General features: G+C 41.4%; 1 protein-coding gene and 1 long non-coding RNA gene across 5 annotated transcripts in view; one reads left to right on the forward strand and one right to left on the reverse strand.

The window, feature by feature from the left end:
- Positions 1-20,165, reverse strand: part of MPPED2 (metallophosphoesterase domain containing 2) — a 166,871-nt gene extending 146,706 nt beyond the window's left edge. For all 4 annotated transcript variants that reach the window (XR_013156883.1, XM_077114281.1, XM_077114283.1 and 1 more), the window contains exons 1-2: positions 20,058-20,165; positions 14,241-14,489 (exon numbers count right to left, since the gene is read on the reverse strand). Coding sequence is in view for 3 of the 4 variants with exons in the window: in XM_077114281.1 (XP_076970396.1) it covers positions 14,241-14,368 (128 nt within the window). In the remaining variant the exon portion in view is untranslated. The remainder of the gene's footprint in view (positions 1-14,240; positions 14,490-20,057) is intronic.
- Positions 19,237-27,369, forward strand: part of LOC143644815 (uncharacterized) — a 207,538-nt gene continuing 199,405 nt past the window's right edge. The window contains exon 1 of the long non-coding RNA XR_013156885.1: positions 19,237-19,325. This is a non-coding gene — a long non-coding RNA (uncharacterized LOC143644815). The remainder of the gene's footprint in view (positions 19,326-27,369) is intronic.

Below are 27,369 nucleotides of genomic sequence, written 5' to 3' on the forward strand. Positions count from 1 at the left end.
GGGCATTAGAGAAATGCAAATCAAAACCACAATGAGATATCATCTCACACCCACCAGAATGGCCATTATCAACAAAACAGAAAATGACAAGTGCTGGAGAGGATGCGGAGAAAGAGGCACACTTATCCACTGTTGGTGGGAATGTCAAATGGTGCAACCACTGTGGAAGGCAGTTTGGCGGTTCCTCAAAAAGCTGAATATAGAATTGCCATACGACCCAGCAATACCATTGCTGGGAATCTACTCAAAGGACTTAAGGGCAAAAACTCAAACGGACATTTGCACACCAATGTTTATAGCAGCGTTATTTACAATTGCAAAGAGATGGAAACAGCCAAAATGTCCATCAACAGACGAGTGGCTAAACAAACTGTGGTATATACATACGATGGAATATTATGCAGCTTTAAGACAGGATAAACTTATGAAGCATGTAATAACATGGATGGACCTAGAGAACATTATGCTGAGTGAGTCTAGCCAAAAACTAAAAGACAAATACTGTATGGTCCCAATGATGTGAATCGACATTCGAGAATAAACTTGGAATATGTCATTGGTAACAGAGTTCAGCAGGAGTTAGAAACAGGGTAAGATAATGGGTAATTGGAGCTGATGGGATACAGACTGTGCAACAGGACTAGATACAAAAACTCAAAAATGGACAGCACAATAGTACCTAATTGTAAAGTAATCATGCTAAAACACTGAATGAAGCTGCATCCGAGCTATAGGTTTTTGTTTTGTTTTGTTTTGTTTTGTTTTGTTTTGTTCTTACTATTATTACTTTTATTTTTTTCTCTATATTAACATTCTATATCTTTTTCGGTTGTGTTGCTAGTTCTTCTAAACCGATGCAAATGTACTAAGAAACGATGATCATGCATCTATGTGATGATGTTAAGAATTACTGATTGCATATGTAGAATGGTATGATTTCTAAATGTTGGGTTAATTTCTTTTTTTCCGTTAGTTAATAAAAAAAAAAAAAAAGCAAACTACTACAGAATAAAGTTGTTTCACCTTATGCAAAATGTGCCATTCCCACGATGGGATGACCCATTTCTGGGGTCTTCATTTCAGGTAAACTCCAGGTAGGACCGACAGCTGTTAGTCAGTCTCTAAGTAAGTAGACTGAAATATACCCTAGCTAAGACCCTGCCTCTAACCAATAACTGTTGATTCCAAATAAGATTGATAAATGAGCATTTTACACGGATATTAAAACAACATTCTTTCTAATGCCTGAGTTTTTTCAAGTCGGAGAACAACCAAGGTTCAAGTTGAAAGTGCAACTTTGACAATTTTCCTATGTTAGAAATGAGAGTTTATGACTGTCAAAGTAAGAGTCATCTGAAGGGAAGAAAGATTATAGCATGAGGCAGAGGCATCAGCAATACTCATGCTAGAGGTTCATCCAGCTCCATCCTGAAAAAAACACGGGAGACATATATAAGTTACCCTTTTTAATGCCAAGTACACCATCAAGCCCAAATACATGCTCTCAAAAATGAACGAATGATCACAACAAGCGTACACAACTTCTTGGGGGAGCACATATTAATCCCTGCAATCTCAATTTTCATTCATTCATTCAACAGCTATCTGTAGCGCCTAGAATGTACTTTGTCCTGATGGGATCTATGGATACAGAGAGGTTTGAAAAAAAAAAAAAAACAGAGTTCTTTGAGTATATTTAAAGGGAACACCTAACACAGAGGGAGGTATAGAGGCTTCCCTAAAGAAGTGATAAAGGCGGAGGGAGGAAATAGTGTTTTGGGAGAAGGACTGTCGATGTCATTCAAATCCTCAAAGTTTAGGGCAGCAGACGAACCTGCTGTTCTCTCTGATCCTCACACAAAAAAAATGTAGGACATGTGCCTAGAAAGCTAGACTTATAGTCCATCTTCCCTGCCATGTCAGCACCGAATCCAGGCTGGTCGAAGACCTTGGGAAAGAGCAGTGGACAGATCACCAAAGCTGGCACAAACTGTTGCCAAATGTCTGGCTGGCACCAATGGACCGACTAAATTGACCATAAAAACCTCACTGCAGTCTTGCTCCCCTCCAAGGAAATCATTTTGCAATCAACAATGAGGCTTACCCAGAGGCCAGTCTTAGGGGAGGCCTTGAATTCTGAGCTTAACTCAATTGCACGGTTTAGGGCAAGAGTTTCATGTTTCAGATGTGCAGTCAGGTAATCTGATCTCATCAGAGTTTTAATGGCTTCGAAAAAATCCAAAGTGTTAAATCCTTTTCCCAGCCTCTCCCAGAGCAATCAGAGGGTGTTCCCCCCCCCACCCTCCCCACATCCCCCGACCCAGTCTCTTATTCTCACACTCAAACAGTTACTAAAACTGAGACACTAACTTAATACTCATTTCTTAATCTTGAAGTGTGTTCTACATACCTCACCCCTTTTAAAAAACACTGAAAGGGGGGGAGAAAAGGATGATGGAAGTGAAATATTTAGAAACGGTGCTCTATTTCAGGGACAACGCCATGGTCATGGGTGCTCAGAAATCCAGGAAGGACGCTTGATGGTTCTATGGGAACGAAAAGCAGCAGACAAGCAAATTCCACAACTTCAGTAAAAGCACATCCCTGAGAGTTCGCCTGTCCCAGGAAGAATGCAGGGAGCTGAGATAAGTATTGATTAAGTCTGTGACCCTGGCTATCAGGAGGCTAACAGAGACTCAACCCCTCCCTCTCACCAAGATTAAAACAGATACCCCCAATTTAACAATACCTAAATAGGTTAGGGGGATGACGTGCCTTATGTCACCGTCAAAACTGCTGAAACTCCAATGTTAATGTTATACGGGATGATTAATGATCAGCCGTGTTATTAATAATAACAGCTACCGTGCATTGAGCATTTAGGTACTGTGCTAAGTACTTTGCAAAAGCATCACCTAATCTAATCCTCACAATTACATTTTGAAGCATCTACTATTGTGATCCCCACTTTAAAGATGAAAGACCAGTGGCAGAGAATCTGACAACACATGAGAAGGGGGCAGACTGAAATCTGTATATACATTATTTTTCTAGAATTTTCGAATGGCCCCATCCCTTATATTTCTAAACGTGCCTAGATTTCTGTTTAGTAACAACCATCCACTCCAGCACTCTCCCCTCCAAAATACATGCATTCATCCTCCTCTCTCTCTCTCTCCCTCTCTCATGGTTTTTTTGTTTTCCACTTTATTAAGATAGTCAGATAGTGGCTTCTGTAGCCCGGAAAACCGCATGGCGCAAAACAGGGGAGTCTGTTTATAATGTGACACAACCTTCCCTGCAGAGTGTGGGAGCGTGAGTAAAATCCACTAATGACCAGAGAGCTCGTTTTGATTCTGCACTTGACAAAATAAACACCTCATAAAGGCAGGTAAGCAGAAGCTACTTTTCACTCTGGACTGCTCTGTCTTAACAACCTTTTAAAAGGAGGAACTGACTGCAGGAAGGACCCCCTCCCCTGCCCACCCCCACCACAACACACACAATAATTACGGCACAAAGAGGATGCAATAAAAGCAAAACCCTAATGTTACTTAAGATTATTCTTTCTTCAAGCAGGGGTTCCTCTCACTGATACAGACCATCGCTAAACTGCAAGGGTTCGTCCAGTGCCAACCCCGGCTGCATTAAAGGGACTCTTACTGAAGCCTGTCTGCAAGACCAGGACACTGGATTTCCCTGAAACCGGTTCCCAACAGGGCTCCGTTTTTCTCTCTTGCCCTCAGAAAATGAAGCTTCGCTTACAAGTTGGAAGAAATATTTCAAAACATTCCCTTTTTTTTTTCTCAAAGTGCAGAATTTATGGTAACAGATAATTAACAACAAATGACAAACAATCTGAGTAGTAAAGGTCCCAGTTAGGTTGCCAAGATGATGGTATCAAATTCCAAGATAAACAGCGGAGCGTGCCGAGGGCCCTTCACGTCGCGGGGTGCAGGCGCAGAGATGCAAAGCAGACGCGGCACCCCCGCCTGCGGGCACGGCGGGGGGCAAACAACCTCCCGCGGGCTGCCACTTCCCCGCGGGGCTCTAAGGGTGTCGGCGGGAGCTGGGGCAGAACAGGGCTCCGGCAACCCAACCGAACAGGATACTCTGAGCATTTATTTCACATGGGGAAACCATGAGACTCTTCTGTGAACTGCATCACGGAAGAGTTAGGAATTAATATCCTTTAGGAGTTAACACCTCCTTGTCTGACTGCTCCTTCCCTCCCGGTTCTCTTTTCTTTAATTTTGTGGAATCCTAAACAGGGTCCAGGGCTGACAGCTGTGCCCCAAATAGGGGTGCTAAGAAAGAACAAAGTGAAAACAAGTTAACCTGAAAAGTAAGAGTCTGAGCACAGCATATGGAAAGTCTCCTAGATACCAACAGATGGCAAACCCTGGGAAATCACAATTTCAGATATTCTTGCATTTCCCAAAAGCCAGTTCAGAGTTCACTTTTAGTCAAATGGATTTGTTCTAAATACTAAAATATGAACCTGAAGTTTTGAATGACCTCAAAGAGCTCTAGAAATTGCTCTTTCTCAGAGATTAAATAACGTCAATGTATCAAAAATGCTAATCTGATCCTTTCAAATGCTGGATTAATTAAATAATTACCCTTCTACACTTTGCAGACAGTGAAAAAGCCATGTGCAATTGTCCTACCTACATGCTGACTGCCGTTTAGGGATGCTGACCCTCTCTTAGGGATGGCTCCGGAGGCTCCTGGGGTTCAAACTAAGCTCAAGGTCAAGGTCAGGGACGTTGTAATTGCAAGAGAGAGCTCTGATCTAGGATAGGCCCTCCCTCTCCTTCCCTCACACACTGCCCATTTCTCCCCTTGTTCTCCATACCACATGCCTCTCATTATATTCCCTGCTTACTCAAGGATGTACAAGTTGAATGGTTTTAAAAACAGAATGTATTAAATACACGATGATACTAAGAGCAAGGGATGTGGATTTTTGTGACTTAAAAAAATGTTTAATGAAGTTGAATAGGCTCCTGTGGTTATCTTTGAAGTCTTAAGACAAAACAAAATGAAATAAAATGGGGAAGAAAATTTTCCAAAACTCAGGACTGAAATAGAGCTGGTAAAATGTCGATGTCATAGGAAAAGGCTAAATCTTTCAGGAGATTAGGAAAACATGCTGAGGTTGCTTGGCTGGTGGGAGACTTAATTTTTTTTTTCTTGATTTCAGTTTTAAGTTTTTGTTCAAAACACATTTTAAACTAAGTGTACAATATGTAAAAGGTTTAAAACTTGGTCTGTGGCCCAAATACCTAAAACCAAATAATACAAGTAAACCAGTTTTCTTAGCCAATCAGCATGAATGCCAAAAAAGCCCATAGCAAGATGGGAAAAGATATTTTTCCAATTCAAGAATTATAGAATCTTTGAGCTGGAAGATTTCAAAGACTGTCTGCAGAAAGAAATCAACGGCTTTGAGGAGAGGCCATGTTTGTGGGGTAGGGGCCTGAAGTCATATCTTAAGGAAGCCACTACCAACAGAGAAAGAATGGTCTATTGCTCGTTAGAATTTTAAAACTCAACAATATTAAATACTTAAAATTTACTTCTGCTGAATTAAGTGGAAATATTAACTAACTTCCTTCCTTCCTTCTTTCCTTCCTTCCTCCCTCCCTCCCTTCTCTCTCTCTGTTTCAAAAGCTTTACTACTTAAAGCAAAACTATAAAAATTTCAACCAACTAGAAGGGATTTTATTCTTGATTTGTGGTAAAGAAGAGAAAAATGTAAAGTCTGCAGAAATGCATTTTCTTATTTTGCACTTATTTTACCCTTCTTCAGGAACAGAAATTGAAAAAAAAAAAAACTTCAAAACAAAATGGAACAAAAATATGCAGACACAAATACTGCAAGGACCAATAAATCCAACAAAATTTCCTCTCTGCAGAATTAGCGTTTCTATATAGACAAAGCTTCCAAGTGAACTTTTCACATTAAAAAAAAGACAGGCCTCCACTGTGGTCTGCCAAAGTGTGGCAATTTTATCCATACTGATACTGAAAGAATGCCTAGACTGCGTTAGGAGAGCTACTGAAACATCTCGTTTCTGGTATGCTATGAAGGTTTAAGAGGGAAAAAATGTCATGGAAAGGAGAGGGCAAAGGAAATACTGAAAAGTAAGAAAAACAAGCCAAAGAGATGAATTGATCTTCCAATTCTCAGTGAGCCCTCTGCCTCTATGAAAATAGTTCAAACTGCTTAGAGTTTGTTATACAAGAAGTAGTTTGAGCAAACATTAACTCTGTGTCTATATCTTAAAATCTACAACGTTAGAGGCTCTGAAAACTCAGAGTTAAAGTTAAATATGTCTCAAATACAGATTCCCTATTGCATTACCTCCTCTTTAGCTTGCCTTGGCATTTGTATATTTTTATCAAACTGTCTCCAGGAAGTAGTTTTTGTTTTCATTTTTGTTTTTTAACTGTATTTAGAGCACGAGACAGGTTCAGGTTGCATAAGGAGAAGTGATCTGATGGTTCTCCAATTTCAAGATATACCTTGTTCATTCACCACAGCTAGATGTTCTCTGTGAATCTTTCTTTACCTCTAGAAATGTGGGTAATTAATTCAGAATTTGAAGTAAATTCTGGGCTACCATAATGGATAGGATCTGCTTTATTTGCCATAATTCTTCATCCTTCCAGGAAGTCAAGTAGCCAAAAAATGATCAAATAAAAACACTGTCCAGTTATGTAACATATAATTGGGACTCTCAGAACAAATCCATATGGACAAAAAAAAAAATCCAATTTTAGTTTGCCTTTTAATGCTCAAATGCAAACAAAGAAATCCACAGAATAGAAAAAAGTTGGCTCTGAATGAAGATGAATTGTCAGAGAGACCATGAGACGGGTACCCTCAGGGAGTATATAGGAAAGAGAACTTATTTTTAAAAAGAAATAAGAGAGGAGAAAATAATACCCTGTGTTTATATACGAGTGCAAACTAAAAGGGGCATTTGGCATTTCCAAGATGAATTTGAGATTGAAAACATTAAAAAAAAATTACTGCCATGCTAATGAGCAGCCTTAGTGATAAATTTGTAATGAGAATGACAAAGTGGCTTACCAAGAGAAAGTGTATTTAGATTTTTTTTTTCAAACAGCTAATTCAGCCCAGCTCTGGGGCAAAGGAGGAATTTCTACTTTGTTAGTAAAGTGCAATTTTACAGTGTTTCTTCCTCCTCTGCATAAGCGTTAGGGGTCATCTGTCTTTTCCCACCAGCACATCCCACAATGTCTCACTAGAATTTTTGCTTTCCCTAGACAGTGTCACTGATGATACGGAATTTATGCTTTTTACTTTAAATAGAAGAAATGGGAGAAATCACAGACTCTCAGAATGGGATGGTCTAAAGGGCCTCATGTCTGATTGCTGGTGAGGAACCTGAAATTCAGAGGGGTGCAACTTCCTACAGATCAGAGACCAAATTAGTGACCCAGACAAAATCCACATCTGAAACACCAGCAAGCAGCCTATGGTAGCAAGCTATTCATTTATTCATACTGTATACACTGTGGGCTTCCAAAAATACATTTGAGAATACTTCTTAGTTCTGCTTTCCAAACTTTTACACAATTTTTTTAAATGCCCTTCAATTATAGGACTAAAAAGTAGACAGCATCTTGGATATTTCCCTCATCTTCCCACACATGAGAAAGTTAAATTATATTGAATAAATTAACAGCCTTTGAACTATACTTGGTTGTAACTTAAAAAGAGAAGAAGGTGGCACACAAGGAAGGTAGGCCCAAAGATTGATTTGCATTAGAGCAAGTCTTTACAAGCAAAGCAGAAGGACTTATAGGCAGATTAGATTTTTATCATTCTTTAAAAAAAATTCTTATTATAAAATATTACATGGTTGTTAAAAATAATTCAAACTGTGCAAAGGTATATAAAATAACAACTTCTTTACCCAACACTCCTGCTTCCAAATTCATTGCAGATTTATTTCTTAGACAACATTAGTAATGTTAGTATTTGTCCTTCCACAGTTTTACCTTTTTTTAACCAAATGACAACTTTCTAGAACACTATTCTGCAATTTTAATTTTGCACCTAAAGATACTTAATACAGACCTGAAGTAAAACATTTACTTTCTACTACATTGTTAAACTACATAAGACTACTGTATCAGATCAAACAAACAAACAAAATCCTATATGAATTTGGCATAGAACCATCACTCAAATACCTACAAAGGTACAAAGGATTTTTAAATGACCAATGCTGCCCAAGCACCACTGACCAAGGCCACAAAATGCACCAACAAAGAACACAAGTTGAATTGCCAGGTATTATACAGCCAAGCAGTTTGGAAAAACACTTACGCTTTCTAGTTGGGTAGACAAAACCATAAATATTCTCATAACATCTACTTATCAAGTGCTATCTTTTGTCAGGCACCATGCAACATACATGTCATCGCATGTAATGCTCACACACCTTAAACAGTCATTAAGCCCATTTTATAGACGAGAAGACTGAGGTTCAGTAATTTGTTCATCACCACCCAGCAAAGTCAGTAACTGGCAGGATCAGTTCTTGTACACAGCTCTCTGGCTTCAGATCACACCCTCAGCCATCATGAGCCACCTGTCCTCATCCCCCAGTCCAGGCTCTGTCCTTGACACTTTTTCCTGGTTAATTACAATCACTCTATGTACTTCTTTTTTTAGGTACAGCCATAGGTGGGGAGCCTAAGACACTGAGAGGAGGTATAGCGGGCTAGGTCCAACAAACCACTGTGATCCACAGAGAACAAGCAGGCAGCCCGCGGTTCGTGGGATTCCTTCCTTACTGCCTTTTCTTTGGAGAACCTGGAAGAAGGTAAGACACTGCTAGGCTATTTGAGAGGCAACAATAAGTAGCCTTGAGAGGCACTGATAAGTCAGAGCACCTGCCAACCCTAAAAGCTAAAAATCCCACCTAGAAAAGGTTTCCCGGAGCTCAGCCCTTCCTCCTTGAGGAAGTCAAGATACACATTTCCAGTGACTTGATTATTTATTTATTTATGTATACTCCACTGATTCTCAAAATGAATTTGAGATAACCTAGAACAAAAATTTTTTAAAAAAGCAATCAATAAAACAACCATTAATGATAACAGCTAACGTATATTGTAAATAGACCCTGTGCTAACCACTCTTCTAAGGACTTTGCATGTAATAAATATTGTTTTAAACCTTCACAGCAACCTTTCAAGGTGGCACTATTTTTATCATGTACAATTTCCAGAATGAAAAAGAAAACACAGAGAGGTTAAGACATTTATCTATGGTTGGCTACACAGCTGGTAAGTGGTGCAACCAGGCTTTAAATCTGACAATCTAATTCCACTGGTTATGCCAACCACTGTGCACACTACTTCCCAAAAAACTTTTTTCTTTAAAAGAAAAAAGAGCTAGGTAAACTGGATTCCAGGGCGTTAGCAAACAAAGGTGCAGACAAGCCTAATGACTACAGCTAGAAACAGTATCTGATGTGAGCTTCCTAGTAGCCAATTCATAAAGAAAAAGAATGAGGAGTTAACTTCAGCAGGGTGACTGACCATTCCGGTTTGCCTGGGAATGAGAAGTACCAGTAACAAGGGAGTTTCAATGCTAAAACTGAGATGGTTGGACAGTGTACTGATCAGGTAAATTCATATTTTATTAGGCCTCAGGCAATTACAAATATGCAAAGTCTTTATGCTGTTTTCAAGCCAGTGTGGGCTTCTTCAGCACCTCCTTCCACCATCATTAAAAATATTAAATAATTTTCACATTATAACTTTAAGGGATTGTGGGATAATAAAGCCCTGTTAATTGCTGGTTTTCAATCATCACTTCAATCATCATATTCTCAAGAATATGAAGATGAGGACACACAAAATTTGGGTTAAATCCTTCTCTGCCAACTCCAGCTCTGCTTTCATTTTCTTTCCCAAGTTTATATAGGATTGCTTTCTTTAAAAAAAAAAAAAAGCTTTCTTGCATCACAGGCAGAGACCCAGGTCAGTGGTTCTTAGAAGGTTTGGTGGCAGCCTTGTCAGAACTCACAGGTGAAACCCAGTCCAAGACCAACCAGTAAACCTCTCAAAACCAGCTGAATGGTGAAATAGTACAATATGGGTTATAAAATTATATTTTGTTGTACCAACAACAAAAATAAACGTGACTTGAATAGGAGATAAGTCTATTTCTCTCACATGAACAACCTCTGCAGGAAGTGGTACCAGGCCTCTCCTTGAAGTCAGTGGCCAGTCTCCTTCCAGATTCCAGCTTCCCATCCCTTAGGTGGCCTCAGCCAGATGGCCCGTGGCCCACGCCCCCTTCCCCGCCTGTACTTCAGCTGGTAGGAGGGAAAAAAGGGGAGAACAAGTGCACACCCTCACCTTTAGGGAGACTGTTTGGATATTGCACCTGCCACTTCCCTTCACAGCCTTTTGTCCAGAACTTAGTCACATGACCACATCTAACTGCACAGGAGCTGGGAAAATACCTTCATCCTGGGCTCTCAAGGCTGTGGAGCAGGAAGAGACCCAGCCACTGCTGGGGGAAGGCGTGTGGATGGGGCCTTCACCTCGACCATAACTAATAAACTGAACTTGTGCAAACGCTACGGCCGAGAAACTCCACCATTGCATGTACATCCTAAAAAAAAAAACGCCCTAGAAATCACCGGCAAAAATGTTCATAGCCGTAATTGGTTAGGTTATTTGTGGGAAACCCAAATGTCCATTAACAAAAGGATGGACAAATAAATGACAGAATAGTTAGTATGCATCATCAAAAATGGAATACAAGAGTTAATCTGAAAATATAATTTCGGGTGAAAGCATGAATAATATTTTACCTTTTTATTATTCCTTTCACATAAATTCAAAATAGTCAACATTAAACAATGCATTGTTAAGAGATGTGTACATGGTTAGTAAAACCAAAAATAGAAGAACATATTAAAACAAACAAACAAAAAAGCCCAGCTGAAAATGTCAGCTCAGAAATCAGTGGCAAGCTACATGAGGACTGGGACTGGATCTTATTTATCTTTGTCCCCTCCACAGTAACAACCTGCAGGAAAGCTTGTCTTAACTATAAACTTAATCGTAGTATGTCAGAGCTAAAAAGTTCCTTAACTATCATTTGGTCCATACATGTACCAATGAGTAAACTGAGGCCTGGGGAAGGGAACCTCAAATGCCCAAGGTGGGTCACAAGGCTAAGCTGAGGCTAAAGCAGTCAAACAGGGAGGAAGCTATTCCTTAATTAGGGTGAGAAAAACCCAACTACCACCATCAGGTTATTATATGAAAGAAAAACAACTGCTCACCTAAGGGACCAGGATTTTAACTCTAATCCCTAGCTGTCACTGGTCTTCAGAGACTCCTCTCAACTGTCTCCCCAGTGTAAAGCAAAAAAAAGGAAACAAACGTTTTAAGAAGCCACGTAAAATGAATGAACAACTATTCAAGTGGAAAAGAAAAAACATCTTGAAGGAGATGAGCAAAGCTCCGAAATGACATGATGAAAATTTCAGAAGAACTAAATAAATCTTAGACTCTATATGTGTGGATATTTTCTAGCCGGTTTAAGTTCCTACTAAGACTAAGGGTCATTTGTGTATCCATATGTGTGCATGAAATATAAAGGATTACATTCAAACAAGGTGTCTGCACACCTTTTATTGGCCAGTCAGTTGTGCTGGGACACTAGGCCTGAAACGACAGCACCGTCTCTAGCAAGCAAAAGCCAAGTCCAAGAAACACGACCCAACATCTTGACCACGTGCCCCTCTGTACAAATAAAACACCTCAAGAGGTAACAGAAAACTCCCAGTGAAAGTCTCCAAGCATCAAACATGCATTTCTCTTTTCTGTTCACCATCAAACCAGTCCATCAATCCATCCATCGATCAATCAATCAGTATTTCTGAGTGTCAGTTACCTGCTCAGAAGCACAATCCCTACCTTTAAAAAGCAAGTGACATAGCTGAGAAGATAAGACACATGCACACCATAAGAGGAAAAATAGTAAGGGAGGTGGTATGCGATAGCTGCCTAGTGACTAGGGGGCTTGTGTATGAAGCGAGACCATTTTGGCCTGGAAGCAGGAGAAGAGGTTTCACAAAAGTGGAGGGGCCTGGACTGGCTTTGAGGCATCTGATAAGCAGCACATAAACGTGAGCATCTCAGCAATGGCACTGAGATGAAAAGTCCAAGGTGTGCTCAGATGACAGTGAACTAACCCGTGTGGCTGCAGCAGAGGGTTTAGGGAGGAAGCTCTCACTGGGTGATAAAGATGAAAAGGCAAGATGGAGTTAGGCCATGCAGGGCCCTCTGTTCCTAGGTAGGGAATCCAGTAAGCTGACTACCCAGTGGTCTAGTTGGCCACTGCAACCCTGCTTTTCAAGAAGTACAATTTGATCTTCTGGATTTTTCATAGCTAGATCAAACAGATCATTTCTAAGGTTGTAATATTTCTAAACTATTTCTGTGCATTCACAGTTCACCACTGGAATCTTACAGCCAAGAGTAAGTGAGCAGATGTCTGCAGGCCCCAGGACTTTGATGAGGCTCTCCATCAGTCATTTTCCAAGGAATCTGGGGCAAGATATACTTTCTTTTGCCTGACTGGAAGCAGAATCCACAAGTTCTTTATGATTCTTTACTACAAAACACGTCATACCAGAGCAAAAGAGAGTGAAAGGTAATCTGAAATCTGACTTATACACATTTATCACATATTTGAGAAAAAAAGAAATAGAAACAGAAGAATAAAAAGAATATTTGAAATGAATATATATTCATGGCTCAGAAAAGCCATTATAACAAAGAGGAATCTTATTCACTTTAATAAAAACTTTTTCTTAAAATTGTTAATTAGCAAATCTTCATAATCATGAATACAGTCTGATTTAATGAAAGTATAGGATTCTTAGAATTTATATGTATGTATTTTTTAAATCAAGCCTCAAATGTGCTGATTTAGCATTGCCATTTTGCAGGAATCCCATCATAGGTAATGGAGTGGTTCGACAGAATATATACTTACAAAGCAGCCACCTAGTTTTTACCCTAAAACCCAGGAAGTCGAGGGAAAGATCTTTTTGTTTCAGCATTTCTAAATCCAAGGGCTGTGTGTGTGTGTGTGTGTGTGTGTATGTGTGTGTGTGTTTGTAGGGGTGGGTAAGGGGGCCTACAATTTTTTAAATGGCCAAATAAAACAATTACTTTAAAAAGTAGTTGTGACTCAGACATGTCCCAAGTTCAGTTCTGCCAGGACTGGCAAAAACAGCCAACAGAGCCCTAACCTCCTTTTCTATCTTGACTATACAACAGTTTTCAAAGAGGTTTAGCCCTACTATGAAAGACTCATGTTGGACATTGGAAAGGTCTAATGGAGAATTAGACCATTAATTGCACCAGGCCTCGAATAAACAAGGGAGATGGCCACTTTTATCCCCTCTGTGGAAAGCCCAACACAGCCTGTAAAAGAGTCAGAAAAAAGTTGGTGGGCAACCAGGTGCTGCAAAATCCTGCCTTGGGATTTCTCCCCTACTCTGCTCCCAGCTTAAACCTCAGCCTGACTTATATAGTATTAGGGAGTAAGAGAAAAGCACAATTCTTAGGAACCAACTGCCTCACTGTCCCTTAATCCTTTGTTCCCTTTATTGTCTGAGTCCTGCAGCATGCAATACACGTCCCACTAGCAACAGGCAAGACAATGGATTCAGCAATGACTGAACAGTTAGGCCCAATTAGGCCTATTTCCCAGCTGAATGTAAAGGGGTAGTGGGGTGAAGTATAGGGGGGAAAAATAAACCTACAAAATGTCTTAAGAAATATCTCATAATGGAAGCAAATAATACAGTGTAGAGCAAACTGAACTGGGGGTCAGTAGACAGTTCCAGAAATTACTGTGTGACATCATATAAATACCTTAACCTCTCTGTTCTTATCTACAAAATATGAGAAACCCCCTCCACCATCCTTCAGAGACTGAAAATCTAATGTCAAATTGTGGTTGAAACTGCTCTGAAAATTTGAAATGTACAGACATATAGGAGATTCCTTATGAGCTGTATCTGGAACCACAAATACCCGTCCGTTCTAAAAATGATATAGTTTTTATTTTCCCCTGTAGAAGTCATTAGTGAATGCTTTTCTTTTCTACTTTATTTTCGCATGCTAATTTTCTTAAGTTGCTAAAGCATACTTACATATGTACATGCGGTGGCTGGAATCTGCTCTGGTTGATGTTGTAGTGTGTGAATGCCTGGGTGGGGTTTGAGCTGTACTCATCCACCGTTATGGTAACTTTGCCTTGAGAAGGAATCCCATGTGCCATCCTTCCTCTCTATAGGCATGAGCAATTCACAACTTTCCGGAGCAAAGGATGAAAGCAGGCATGGTGCGTGTCAGCCAACCTCTGAACCCAAAGATCTACTCATCAATACCGCTTTGTGTTTCTGGAAAGAAAAAATTATAAAATGAGAACAAAGGAAAAGAAAGCATTCTAAAAGACCTCAAATTTGACACTTGGATGTGAAATTGGTTCAGGAAAAATGTGAATAGGTATCATTTCATTGTGGATACCACAGCTCCGGACTCTTCCCTGTTTGCGCTTTACGAGTGGACACTACAGCACTCTATATGACACTGCTGGCTGCTAGCAAATCATCTCAATGGCTTTCAAACTAAGATTTCCTCTTTAATTATAATTATGGCACTTAACGTGAATTACGGAAGGGGCATATCCACAGTTGCCATGGTGTCTGGCTATAAATGGTTTGTGCTCTAAATGGAGAATCTTCCAAACCTTCCCTGCTAATTGGAATGTTTGGTCTTTACAAAGTTGGTGTCATATAGTCATTTGAAAGCTTGATGCCTAAAACAGTCAGCTAACACTATGACAAATGTAAACTTAGTATGCTATGCTCATAACAGATACGTATTATAATGCAACACATAACACACACACACATTACAGCCTCACATTTTTCTTCCACAAGCAGCTTAATACCAAAGACCAAAATACTTAGGTATTTATCGCCGGAATATGCATTCCACTTGGGCAAAGAACTTTACGGCAAGCCAATCCCTTCTTGCTAAATGTAGTGTAATTTCTTTATAAAAGGATTCCAGTCACTGAGGGGAAGGTCAAACACATCGAGGGTGGCCCACCACTTTGGATGCATTCATTCCGTCCCTCCTCGAGCCCTGATGGAGCAGTAAAGGGAAGCAGTCACTACAGCTGCCACCTCGTTTTTGGGGGCTGCACAATTCTCTGTAGCTGATTTCATACTTAAAAAAAAAATTTCTGCAAGCTCTGACTCTTTTTATAAATGTCAATATATTATTTGCTGCACTGGGTTCAGAAATGAAGAGGCCTATTTTTATAGCAGGTTGGGCAAAGACTGAGGAAAACAAATCTCCCCATCGAATCTGTTGCGATTGATCAGAGCAGGAGAAAAGCATACTCCGAGGTTTAACACGCACGTTTGTCTTTGCCCCACATCAGATTGCACTTGCCATGTGCACCATTAAGCTCCAGGAATCTTAGCTGCTATCTAAAATAAAAATATTTGGAATGATAAGATTGGATTTAAATTTGGCATGAAACACCTTAAAGATCGAGCAAAAGGCAGATGGCCTGCCATAGGCCATTTATTTTATTATTTTACAACCCCGGGCTTGTGCAGTGCTCCATATGCTAGCTGGGCTAAGGAATTCCACAACGTTCTCCTCAAATCATTGCCTTCTTTATATTAGCAAAGCAAGCTAAATAACACCCTGTGTTTGCCTGTGTCCCTAACGTGCGTGCAACTGTACTGCCAAGAGATGACTCCGTGGTGTTCTGGCATTTTAAACAAAGTGTCACTTTGGGTTCTCTTTCTTCTTCTTGACTTCACGGGAAGTATGAGTCCTTTAAGCGCTGGCTATAGACATCCAGGCCAGTTGGACTAACTAAATTAAAATCTTCCCCTGCTCTCTGATGTAAGATATCTATAAGAACTGCTTACAAATCATAATGTAGCAGTTTTCATACCAAGTTTGCAGCTGTTTCCTTAATTTCCCCCCTCAATTATATTTTACTGTTATTTTGCATAACAGTAAAACACAACACCTGCTTCAAATTGCAGTCCTGTTCTAAGTACTGTAATTCTCTTTTGAGACACAAAGTACCGAGACACTACTGAAGCGCAAAACTGCATAATTGCGTGGCACTGAAAAGTAAATACAAATGAAAACATCTTCCTGTTGTAGAAATGACTGTCATTAAAAAGAATGTTAGCCATCAAAGCACAGAGGAAGAAAAAAAATACACATTATCAGACTACAAGAACTTAGTGTTTGCATAAATTAGAGAGTGGTGTAAAAATTACATGGCAATTCTTACGTTCCTACCATCAGTGTCTATTGTGTGAAATATAGAACACTGAGAAGCAAAGGAAACCAAATTCATGTCTAGTGCACTGTGACCTGTGAGTAACAGTCTCTCTGCACGGGGTACCAGGAACAGTTTTAAATATGTCTGGAGTAAACTCACTAATTAAACTGAGCTAAGTGAAGCTTGAAATAAAATATACATATCTATAGTTTAATATCTATGCACTAACTTACAGTTGTTAGCTTTATATCTGCCCTCCTCACAAGTGTTCCCATTTGAAGGCAAGGAGAACACAATCAATTCCTTTTCCTAAATATCCATTCTAACCTAAAGTCAACCCATAAACATACTTTTCTATCAAGAGAACATCTGTGCCTTTTTTGCACCTTTGCCCCATCAAGACAAACGGAACATCTTTTCATCAGCAAGCACAGGCCCCTCTAACTCTGAAGAGCTAAATGGGTGGCTGGCATCTCATTTGAATTCATCTTTACCACGTTCTCTTTCAAATGTTTTATCGAAATAGTGCACCTGCAGCGCCTATCTTCTTTAGTCTGGAGCCCTTTGAAGAAAATGTCAGACTGAGGCAGAGAGCTTCAAAACTTTCAGAGGCACCTTTACAGACAAGCCAAGAAAAGGCTTATTTTTAAAAATGCTATGTTGACCTCCTCCTGCATCTCAAGATGACTATAGCCTAAGAATATTAAACACGCACACACGAACAAAACCGCTCTACTGGTAAACTCTAAGGATAGGACACGATGGCAAATAGTCACCTCCTCTTAACCTCAGAAATTTGGAAAAAGCAAAAGAGAAAGGCACACTGCCTAAAACTACCAAAAAGAGACATCACCTTGCTTCACACATTTAGGTTAGTAAATCATCTTTCAAATGGTCAAGTCTTGGAACATCTCACCATGGCCATACTTCTATTTCTTTTTACGTACAATATTTAAAGAGTTAAGAGAGCAGTACTTTCTTCTTTCCATTTTATACTTTAACACACTTACTCCAGGAAACAAAGCAACACAGTACTAAATGCCAAGAAGCCTAAAGAAGAATCTAAAAGGGAACGACACTACCAAGCATTCATGCTAGTGCTAGTCTGATTTTCTTGTTAAAAATAATAATAATAAAAATCATGTGAGTACATTCTGCATTTCCTAGACAGCAATCATTTCTATCCCTTAAGTTGTGCAACTAGCAATGTTCTTTTCCAGGAATCAAGCTGGAAAACCTTTTAAAGTCGACTGGCAATGAAGGGATTAAAAGCTGAGGAATAAAATAACTGTCTCCACCTCCTCGGTACTAAAAGTCCAATTTACTAAAAGTTTCAAAGCAACAACTAACGCTCTACCCGTATACCACATGACATGGCCTATGAGAAAGGAGCCCGCGATTTCCTATTTTAAACGAGGATGCTCATTTTAATCACTTGCCCCAAGAAGATCCGCCAAAAAGTTTGGAAGAACTTTTGGAGCCCGCCTGTTCCCGCTCCCTCGGATGCCGCTCTCTCCTGCCTCTGCCGCATTGATCGAGTATGTCCTCAACTCACGCCCCCTATTTTATTTTGCCCACCTCCACGCACTCAGCCCTGCATCCCGGAGCGGTGCCCACACGCCTTCCCTGCGGCTTCTCCGCCAGGGTTTTCCGAGGATGCGCTCACCAAATCCCACGTGCCTCTGTCCACAGAGCGCCCTCCCTCCCGCCGCACTTACACCTGAACTTGTCTCCAGCACTGCGGACACCCGGCTGGCACATTCTTTCGGAGAGGGAGGGCAAGACTTTTCTCCTGTGCCTCCGGCAACATGTGGAGTCTATATATGGTGGGGCGGGGGGCGCGGAATTCTCTACTTTGGATTGGTTTGTTTGTTTCAAATCTGGGGGAGGGGGGCTAAAGCACACACACACACACACACACACACACACACTCGCCTCGCCCTCCCAGCTCACGGCCGGTTCGTCCCGGCCACAGCTCCCCCTTCCTTCCCGGAGCACCACCTCGCCTTAACTCGCTCGGGCCCCGGTTGCCGCCCGTCACCTCCGCTGCAGTCGCCGCCGCTGGCACTGCCGGCCCTGGCGCTCGCTGCCCAGAGCTCCGCTGGGCGCTTGTCTTTCTTTCTCTCCCTGTCCCCCAGCCCCGGAATGATTGATGACCACCGGCGGCCAATGGCTCTGACACCTCGCCATCCTCGTTCGGGCATCACAGTCCCACGTTCCCGACGTCAGCCTCCCGGGCGCGTCGACATCCCCCGAACCCACGGAGCGGAGCCCGAGCCCGGAGCCTCTGCGCTTTCCCAGCTCTCTGCCCCGAAGCTACCAGGTTCCTTCCCCCGAGTGGCGGGGACAGGACCGGAGGGAGCCGGAAAGCGTTAGAAAGGGGTGTGGAGGCCACGGACCCACCACCGCCCCCTCCCCTTTTGGAAATATTCTTTCGCTTAAAGTTTTGGTTGTTTGTTGGCTCTGACCTGTTTGTGTTTATTTGTTCGCAGCATCTCAAATCAATTACACATTTTTTTCATGACCCGCATTTGCACTTAATTCGGAGTGGTATGTCGGGGGAGGGGGGAAGAGTGCAATAAATCATTCCCACTGGGGCATCCTTAATTTCTCTTCTGGCTAATGGATTTCAACTCCACCCCTCCCCAATCTCCAGACAAATGCCCCCTTCACCTCCTAGGCCGCAAAACCCCGTAATTCAGAGGCTTTACAAAGATAACCCTGTTACTCGTAAATAGCAGAGAAACTCCCGCCTCGGTATAGGAGAAACCGGGCGGCATCGGTTACTTTTGCTCGCTCCTCCTGCCCCACCGCCCAGCCGTGGCCCCAGCTCGGGTCGTCGGCCCGCTCTGCAGGCTGCGTTCGCGGAGACCCGAGGCGGCGGCGGAGAGCGAGGTTGGAGCGCGGGGACAGGGTGAGAAAAAGCTCCGCGCCGGAGCGGCGCGCGCGCAGGCGGCCGGGGGGCGGCCGCGGGGAGCAGCCCCAGCACAAAGCTGCGCGGCGCCTTCCCCGGCACCGCACCTCGCCTCGGGCAGCCGCGGGCGCCCGGGGCTCGGGCCAACACAATGCGCCCGGGCCTAGGCCGGGGCGGCTCGAACACATAACCCTGAGACTTTCTAGTAAACAGCTCGCCGAGCCCTCGTCCCCACCCCCATCCCCGCCGCCGGGCTTTCGTCTCTGCTTCTTGCCAACAACCGCTCCCCCTCTCCCCTCCTGAAAAAAAAATCTCGGCAGAGAAAGGGGCGGTGAGGTGGGGACCCCGAGAGGTCGGGGTGGAGGGGGGGTGGGCGAAGGTCTGGGGGGGAGGGGAAAAGAGAACAGGGGCAAGATGGGGAGTGGGAGGGAAGACAGCTCCTAAAATATAATTTCGTTCGGGGTGGGGGGATTGAAAATAAACCCTCTCCGGGTCCCGGCGCGCCACCGAATTGCCCCGGAGGCGCCTGCTGTTGCGAATGTCAGGGGCATCGGGGCAGCCGCGTTCTGCAGCCTCCGAGCCCTCCGCACGCGTCTCTGACAAGGCACCTCTCACCCTGGCTCCGCTTTGTGTGTGCATTTTTTTTTCCCCTTCCTCTCGCGCTCGGCACCGGGAGCCCGGTCGCCTCCTCCCCTTCCCCCTCCCTCCGCCTCCCTTCCCGGGGCGGATTACCTTTCCCGGGCTGCGCTCCGGGTCCCGGGGATGCCTTCAACGCCCGGCGAGCAGGCGATCCATCGCTGAGCGGCCCGAGCCGGCGGGGGGCGCGCGGGGGCGGCGCGGGGCGCGGGCAGGCCAGAACCTTCGACCCGGGAGGTCCCGCCGCGGGCTGGGGCGGGGGTCCGGGGCCGCGGCGCGAGAGGGAGGTGGGGGAAAGAGGACGGGAGCAGCCTCGATCAGGGGAGAGAACGAGCGAGGGGGGCGAGGAGAGGGAGCGAGGGCGCGGCGAGCCGAAGGGAGCGCGAGCGGTGCAGTGACAGGGACTGCCACTGGGGTCAAAGGAGCACAGCTCCAGGAAGCAGGGCGGCCGAGGCGCCGCTCCGTGCGCGCTCCCCTGCGGGACCCCGCGCCCCCGCGCGCCCCTCCTGCAGCCCCAGCCGCCTCGAACCCCCACCGGCGCCCGGAGGCCCCGAGGTTGCAGCAGGAGGAGGTTTCTGAGGGCGAGGCGAACCGCCTGCCGGTGCGCCCGGGTCAAGCAGGCGGCAGGAAGCTAAGCTGCAAGTTCATCATCATGAGTAGGATCAGCGTAAAAATGATGGGCGGGGGCTAGGGGAAGTTGCGGGGCTCCATGAAAATAAAAGGGTTCTCCCTCCAAAGGGGCGTCTTCTGCAAAGCGAACCCGGACCCCCACCCCCACTCCCACCCACCGACCTGCCTGCCAGGCGCTGTCAGGAGTCTTGGCACCGCTCCAAGGCTCAGAGTCGGCGGTGGTGGCAAGGAGAGTGGCTCGGGCACTGTGCTCAGACCATGGAAGGCGACCCCAGGTCCTCTCCCATCTGCTGAATTGAGACTTTCCAGGGGGGGAGAGCCAGACACACACACACACACCCCTCTTTCTCTTTGCAGTGTTGTTCCTGGGAAAGAAAAGGCCAACCCTGCTGATAATTTTTTTCACCTCCATGAATTAAGGCAGGTTCAGGCTTGGAAGGTGAAGAAAGGCAAAGACTCTTAATTGTCTCCATTTTTGTCCTTTGGACACGTAGTTTTCCCCAAAAGCTAAGCACTTCAAAAACATTTTTAAAATCAAAGTTAGTCTGGTTTGATCTGCTACTTTGCAAAATGGAAGAAAAGCTTTTCCGAATTGTATGCAAACAACATAAGGAATGGAAAAGCTGTTGAAATGCTAGAAGAGGAAGACAAGGAAGTGGAGGCTTTTAGGAAACTTGGTGGCGGGGCTGTCTGTGAAAGATGAGGTGGCCCTGTGATGTTATGCCATTGTCAGAGCTGAAGGATTTGGACGACAACCAGATCTAATTCCTTTCCAGGAGCCAGACTCAAAGATCTAGGCATTCTCTGGAGGGAAATCCAATGTATGTGTGTGTGAGAGGCAGAGAAGTGTGCTAAGTACACTATGTGACAACTGACTAGACATCCTGGCTGAAATTATATCCCCTAAAAATAAAAAGGAGTCATTTCAACCTGGTCTGTGGCCTCTGTGCTGAAACTAATTGGTTTCCAGGGTCTAGGGAGGAAGGGAGAGAGGCTGGTAGGAGTCCCTATAAAAAAAGATCAAACGGAATTCACTTGAAAATATTTCCCTTTTACAATGGGCTTTCCTGGCACTTGAATTTTAAGTAACCTATCTCTTATGCCTGGGCTGAAATGAAAGGGGAAATGGCCTTATTAATGTATTTATTTTATTGTACAGCATGCTCAGAGCATCAGTACTTGTCAAATATGTTGGGATTGAGAGGCCAATGACTTTTCCTTGTTCAGCACAAATCACAGCAAGAGACATTAAAGGATGTCAAAGATAGGGCGGTGGGGGCTGGCACCTTTATATTTTGTCTCCTTTTGTTTTTCCAACCAGGCAACAAGCCCTGACTGGAATCATGTTTTTGAAGAAATATATGGCTTTGCTACCCTTACTGTATGAGTTAGGAGTACACTCCTCTTATCTATATGGTTTAATTTTTGTAGACTAATTTGGTCTGATTAATTAAATCAGTCAAAAAAATTATCATCAGCCTGATCGTTTTTGTGGCTTGCTTTCTTCCTTTTTATTTTTTAACTAACTGATAGTTAATCAAAGCAGCCAAACTACTTTGTACATGATTCCGAATCTAAATATCTGCACACAATAAATAATAATGCTTTTGTTGCAAATATTATGCTGTAATTCATGTTTTAAAAAGTCAAGTGAACTGTTACGAAGCTGATGAAAATTTCTATACTGTTTTACAAGTGAGGAAAAACTGAGGCAAAAAAATTAAAACTTAAAATTAGAACTGGTGATGAAAGAAAGATCCTTTCTTGGATCAATTATCTACTGGGAGAAATAGTAACCTGGCAGTATTTGGGTTATGAATTTATATTTCCATTAGGCTGTTAAAACAAAGAAGGTGGAGAAATGTAAGTGAATTTAAATAATAAATCAGGAACAAAAGGAACTCATCCTCATTATGTGGATTTGAACATACTGCATTCTGTTGAGTCTATTCTACATCAGTATAGCTACCAACGCTAAAAGCTCACTTTTAAATGACTGGAAATGAACACTATCTGTCTCCTAACATCTGCTTTGAAACGTAACTTCATTATACTATATTTAAAATGCTATAAGCTGGGGCTTTTGTTGTTCTTATTAAGTGAGCCTACAAGTTCTGTTTTTCTTTTTTCTTTTTTTTTGTTAAATTTAACTTTTATTGTTTAAAATGGAAAACAAAAGAAGTACAAAAATCAAATGGCAAGTTTACTGTTTTCTCTATGCAAATATTACAGATTGTTTGCTTTTAATGGAATGTAAAGCTGAACGCTTTCTCCAGTGATGTCGTTGAAGGAACTGGCAAATATGATTCCAGATAGCTCACTGCAATACTTTTTAAAGTATCTCTTTCAGAATGCATTTAGTGAAGAAAATGAAAAGGGAGTCTGGGAGAACTTAGAGGAGCCTGGGAGGAAGCTTGGAAAATAAATGCTGCTTCCCTCGCAAGCTCAATACTTTATTTGGAGTTAGCTTTCATCCTCCCTTTGAAAATGGGATTTCCAATACATCAGGACATGTTTATAACTTAAAACTTGGTTCAATCCTGTGGTTCTTCGTCACCAAAAAATTCCATTGAAATTATCGTCTTTCGTTGAATTTCTTTGAAATTATATGCAGCAGTCTATCTCTAGGAACAAGCAGTAACTATTTTCCTTTAACTTGTGTTTTATCATTTTCCAGCAAGGCTAAGATGTGTATTTTCAGAAATCAGAACCTCTTGATAGAATTACCGTTATGATGCAATTAGGAAAAAACCTGAGCCAATAAACACCTTTCCTTTATTCTGAATTCCTACAGTTTTTGCATTTTCTTTACTTGTTGAAAGCGCTTACTTTTTAGCTTCTCCAGTATAAGAATTATGCTCTTTAATCCTTTGTGCCCCCATGCTTATGTCCTTTGCACATAGTAGGAGCTTGGAAATACTTGTTCAATGACTATATGGGTTGATAAATGAGAGGGTAAATGAGAGAATGCAAGTAAGAATGAGTCAAATAGGCAATGAAAGAAAATCCACACCAGGTATGCTAGAAAGGAAGTGAGGATAGGAGGCCAGTTTTGGAGGATAAGAGCTAAGCACTTCCCATGTAGTTAAAATAGTATATTTTAAAGTATTTACTAATGTCTTTAGAAACATGAACTAATGCATAAGAAATATGCATTCAGGAATTAATTTTTTCATAGAAAAACTTAAGATTTTTTATGAACCATGCCCATTTAAAGGCAGCCCTTTTTGGAAATACAGCGTAAAAGGATCCCAGAAAAAAGGATACGGGGTAAAATTTGTACCTTAAGATTTAGAGGGATAATGTACCAAGATATATACTAAAAATAATGTGTATATATATATGTGTGTGTGTGTGTGTGTGTGTGTGTGTGTGTGTGTATGTGTGTGTATGTATAATTAACCTGATTCTTTGATAGATCCTTTTGGAAATCCTCAATATAACCATATAAATTATGTTTATATGTCCTTTGTATTTAAATTTCCTTTTAATTAACTAATAAATATGCCTGTGCATAGAAAGATTCAGGAACTTCACTCTAGAAGACATGAAATTTTATTTAATAAAATAAATTTATAGACATTATCTTAGAAAAGCTTAATTTAATCCAGCTTCGCAAGGACCTTAAATAATAAGCATGGGAGAGATAGAAATCTTAATATTTTGCAAAACTCACGTTAATTCTTACCAAACTTACTAGTCAATGTCTACATAGATCAATACATCAGATAAGTATTATTTTTATACAGTAATTATTTTTAAAGTTGGAATAAGTTGGCAAGCATGGGTTAGTGTGTTTTCAGTTTTAATGTCCATCCTAACAGACTCACCTGATCTCTGTTATATATTGATTTTGCTCATTCTGTCCCCACGTCAAGGTTTCAATTTTGAAAAAGTTATAGAAGTTGGTGGTACTGGGAGAGGCTTGCCCTGGTGGAAGTAATCTCTTTGGAAAGATGGTCAGTGGAAAATCCATGATAACCTTATTAAATAAAAGGCTTGTGGGGGATTTTAAGTTTAATCATTCAATTTGAAAAGACAGCATAAAGTATATTAATATTTTGAGTAATATATAATGTAATTTTCCTTCTCAACAAAAATAAATGAGCTAATACAATTTTTAAAAATTGAGTTTGAGAGACCAGTAGACTCTAAAATCCACTTCTTACTATATAATTAATGTAATAGTTTGATTGTTCAACAGATATGTTTTAAGCTTAGCTCTGTGTCAGACACCATACTTATTATACCATGCTGATGGTCTAATGATGCAAAAAAACATGTAGTTCATTCTCATGATCTGAGGATATTGAGAAACTAACTTTGAGTAGCTGCACAAATAGATGGAAATTATATCTGTGAAAAGGAGAGGCACCTGGTACAAAGGAAACATAAACTAGTGAGACCTTGGGGTTGAGTGAAGGCTTCCCAGATGGAGGAAAGGATTATAAGGTGGTCATAGGAAAACCTGAAGTAGTGTGGCTGGGGCTGTAAGGAATTGCATGGTGGGAGAGGGGTCCGAATCTGATCTTGTAAACAGAGGCCAGAACTGTAGAGCCATGTTAGAGAGATTTGAAGGTCACAGCTAAGGCCCTGTTCAAGATGCTTGACTTATCCTGCAGGCAATGGGAATGTGTTTAAGGATCTTAAGTAGAAAGGGTAACATGATGAGATTTGTGTTTTGAAAAGGGCACTCTTTCCCCCAGCGTGGAGAATGGATTTTAGGGGGCTAGAGTGAACATTGGGAGGTCACTGGGGAGCTATTGCTGTCTTAGGGAAGAGGCAATGGTACCCTTCATCAGGAGAGTTTTGGAAAACGGGGAGACCCGAGGGACTTAGATGCTGATTCAAGAGGCTTGAATACATTTTACATAATAAAAACAAAGTGTAGCAGAATTGTGAAATGCAGGTCAGAGGTATAGTCCTCCTTAGCCAGACAGCCTGAGAGTCATAATCACTTAATGACTTCCTTTCTTAAATACAACTCACAATCCAGCATTCCTAAATCTCCAAGTCATCTCTATTCTATCCAATACACACAGCTTTTGGAATCTCACCTTTTCACAAAGAACTGCAGCACTAAACACAACAATGTCATAAAGTGTCACTAATCTAATTTTGTTGGAACCCACGGATCCTAAAACTTTATCCCCATTCAAAGACTCACACCTGTTTTTCGCCTACCTATGCACTTGTTCTTATTTCACATGTAATATAAATACCGCAGGTAAACGTATTTCTGTTTTTCTTCAAAGTTGTTTGGTGCTATTTCGGTTCCATCCCCAAAAGACTGTAGTCCCTTATATTAATATCCCATGTCATATTATAAGGGTGCTTAACAAGCACACAAGGGAGCAGTTGACTAGCCCTTGGTTTTACTGGATGCATAAAATTAAAGTAAAGTTTACTGGAAGATAGTTTAAAAAATCACAACACTACATCAAAATCACTATTTTGAACTCAGTGTAGTAGGAAATTTCAAAATATCTTTTTCTTTCTCAAGAGTATTCTAGTCACTGTTTTCGGAAATATTGAAAAACACAGAGAAAAGCAAAATGAAGAAATTAAAAACCAACTATGATGCCATCATTCAGAAATATCCACTGTTAATATTTTGGTATAAAGTGTTTCAGTCAAATATATTTTACAAAAATGGAATAAGATTAGGAATGCAATTAAGAGGGAGTATAATATAGTGATTGAAAGTGGAAGAGGATTTGAATCCCGTCTCTACCTCTTACTAACAATGTGACTTTGGGGAAGTCACTTAAACTATCTCCCTGTGTCTTAGTTTTCTCATTTGTAAAAAAAAAAAAAAAAGATATTAAAAGCACTCACTTCAAAAACTGTGTGTGTGAGGAGGGTTTGGGAGTGTGTACTTTCTGCATGATTTTCTCTGTAAACCTACTAGTACTCTAATAAAAAGACTCCTTCATAGAGTTGTTCTGAGGATTAAATAAATTGATATTTTTTAAAAAGCTTAGAACAGTGTTTGATGCATGTGAAGCAATTATTACATGATTTTGTAGTCCACTATAAAGATTTTTAATACAAAATTAATACACATTCATTGCAAGCAAATTAAATACAGGAGTACTTAAAGACTTAAGTACAAGTTCCCCTCTTTCTCCTTGTATGCCTCACCTATATCGCTTTTTAAGTGAATAAAATACAGTGAATATCCTTCCCTGTCATTAAACATCTATGACTGTAGCGACAGTGCTTTCATTAAACGAAATGCTATGCAAGTTGTAAGTTCAGAATGCCAACATGTTATAATCGTAGAGATCTTTAAGGGAATGCTCCTTTAAGGATTCAGCAGTCCTAATACACATAAGAAAACTCTTCTGATACTCATATTTATAGCAATGAATAAATTGACACTTGAAAGACCAAAAGATTTGCATTTAGTTTATTGTCAGCTTAGTACCAATTTTATCCGTTCCCTTTTTTAAGGCATGTATAATATCCTAAAAAGTAAATTACAGGTTTTATGTTCTGTTCCTTGCAGCCAGGTTTTGGTTATTTATGCTGTTTAAATTAATAAACAGAACAGATTCACTGAAAGTTTGAGACGTGGTGACTAATTGATATTTGAACTTTACCACCAGTTGTTGAAATAATACTTATTTGCATATTTCAGCATTGTCTAGAATATATAATGGGCCTTACTCTGTGGTATTCATTTGACAACAGGGGATTCAGTTGTGATGGAAATAACATGGGAAAGTTGTAGGATCTAAGTGGCAGCAAGGGGGAGGGGGAGCAACTTGAGAAT

The sequence above is a fragment of the Tamandua tetradactyla genome, chromosome 8, assembly GCF_023851605.1.
Source record: "Tamandua tetradactyla isolate mTamTet1 chromosome 8, mTamTet1.pri, whole genome shotgun sequence".
Taxonomy (NCBI): domain Eukaryota; kingdom Metazoa; phylum Chordata; class Mammalia; order Pilosa; family Myrmecophagidae; genus Tamandua; species Tamandua tetradactyla.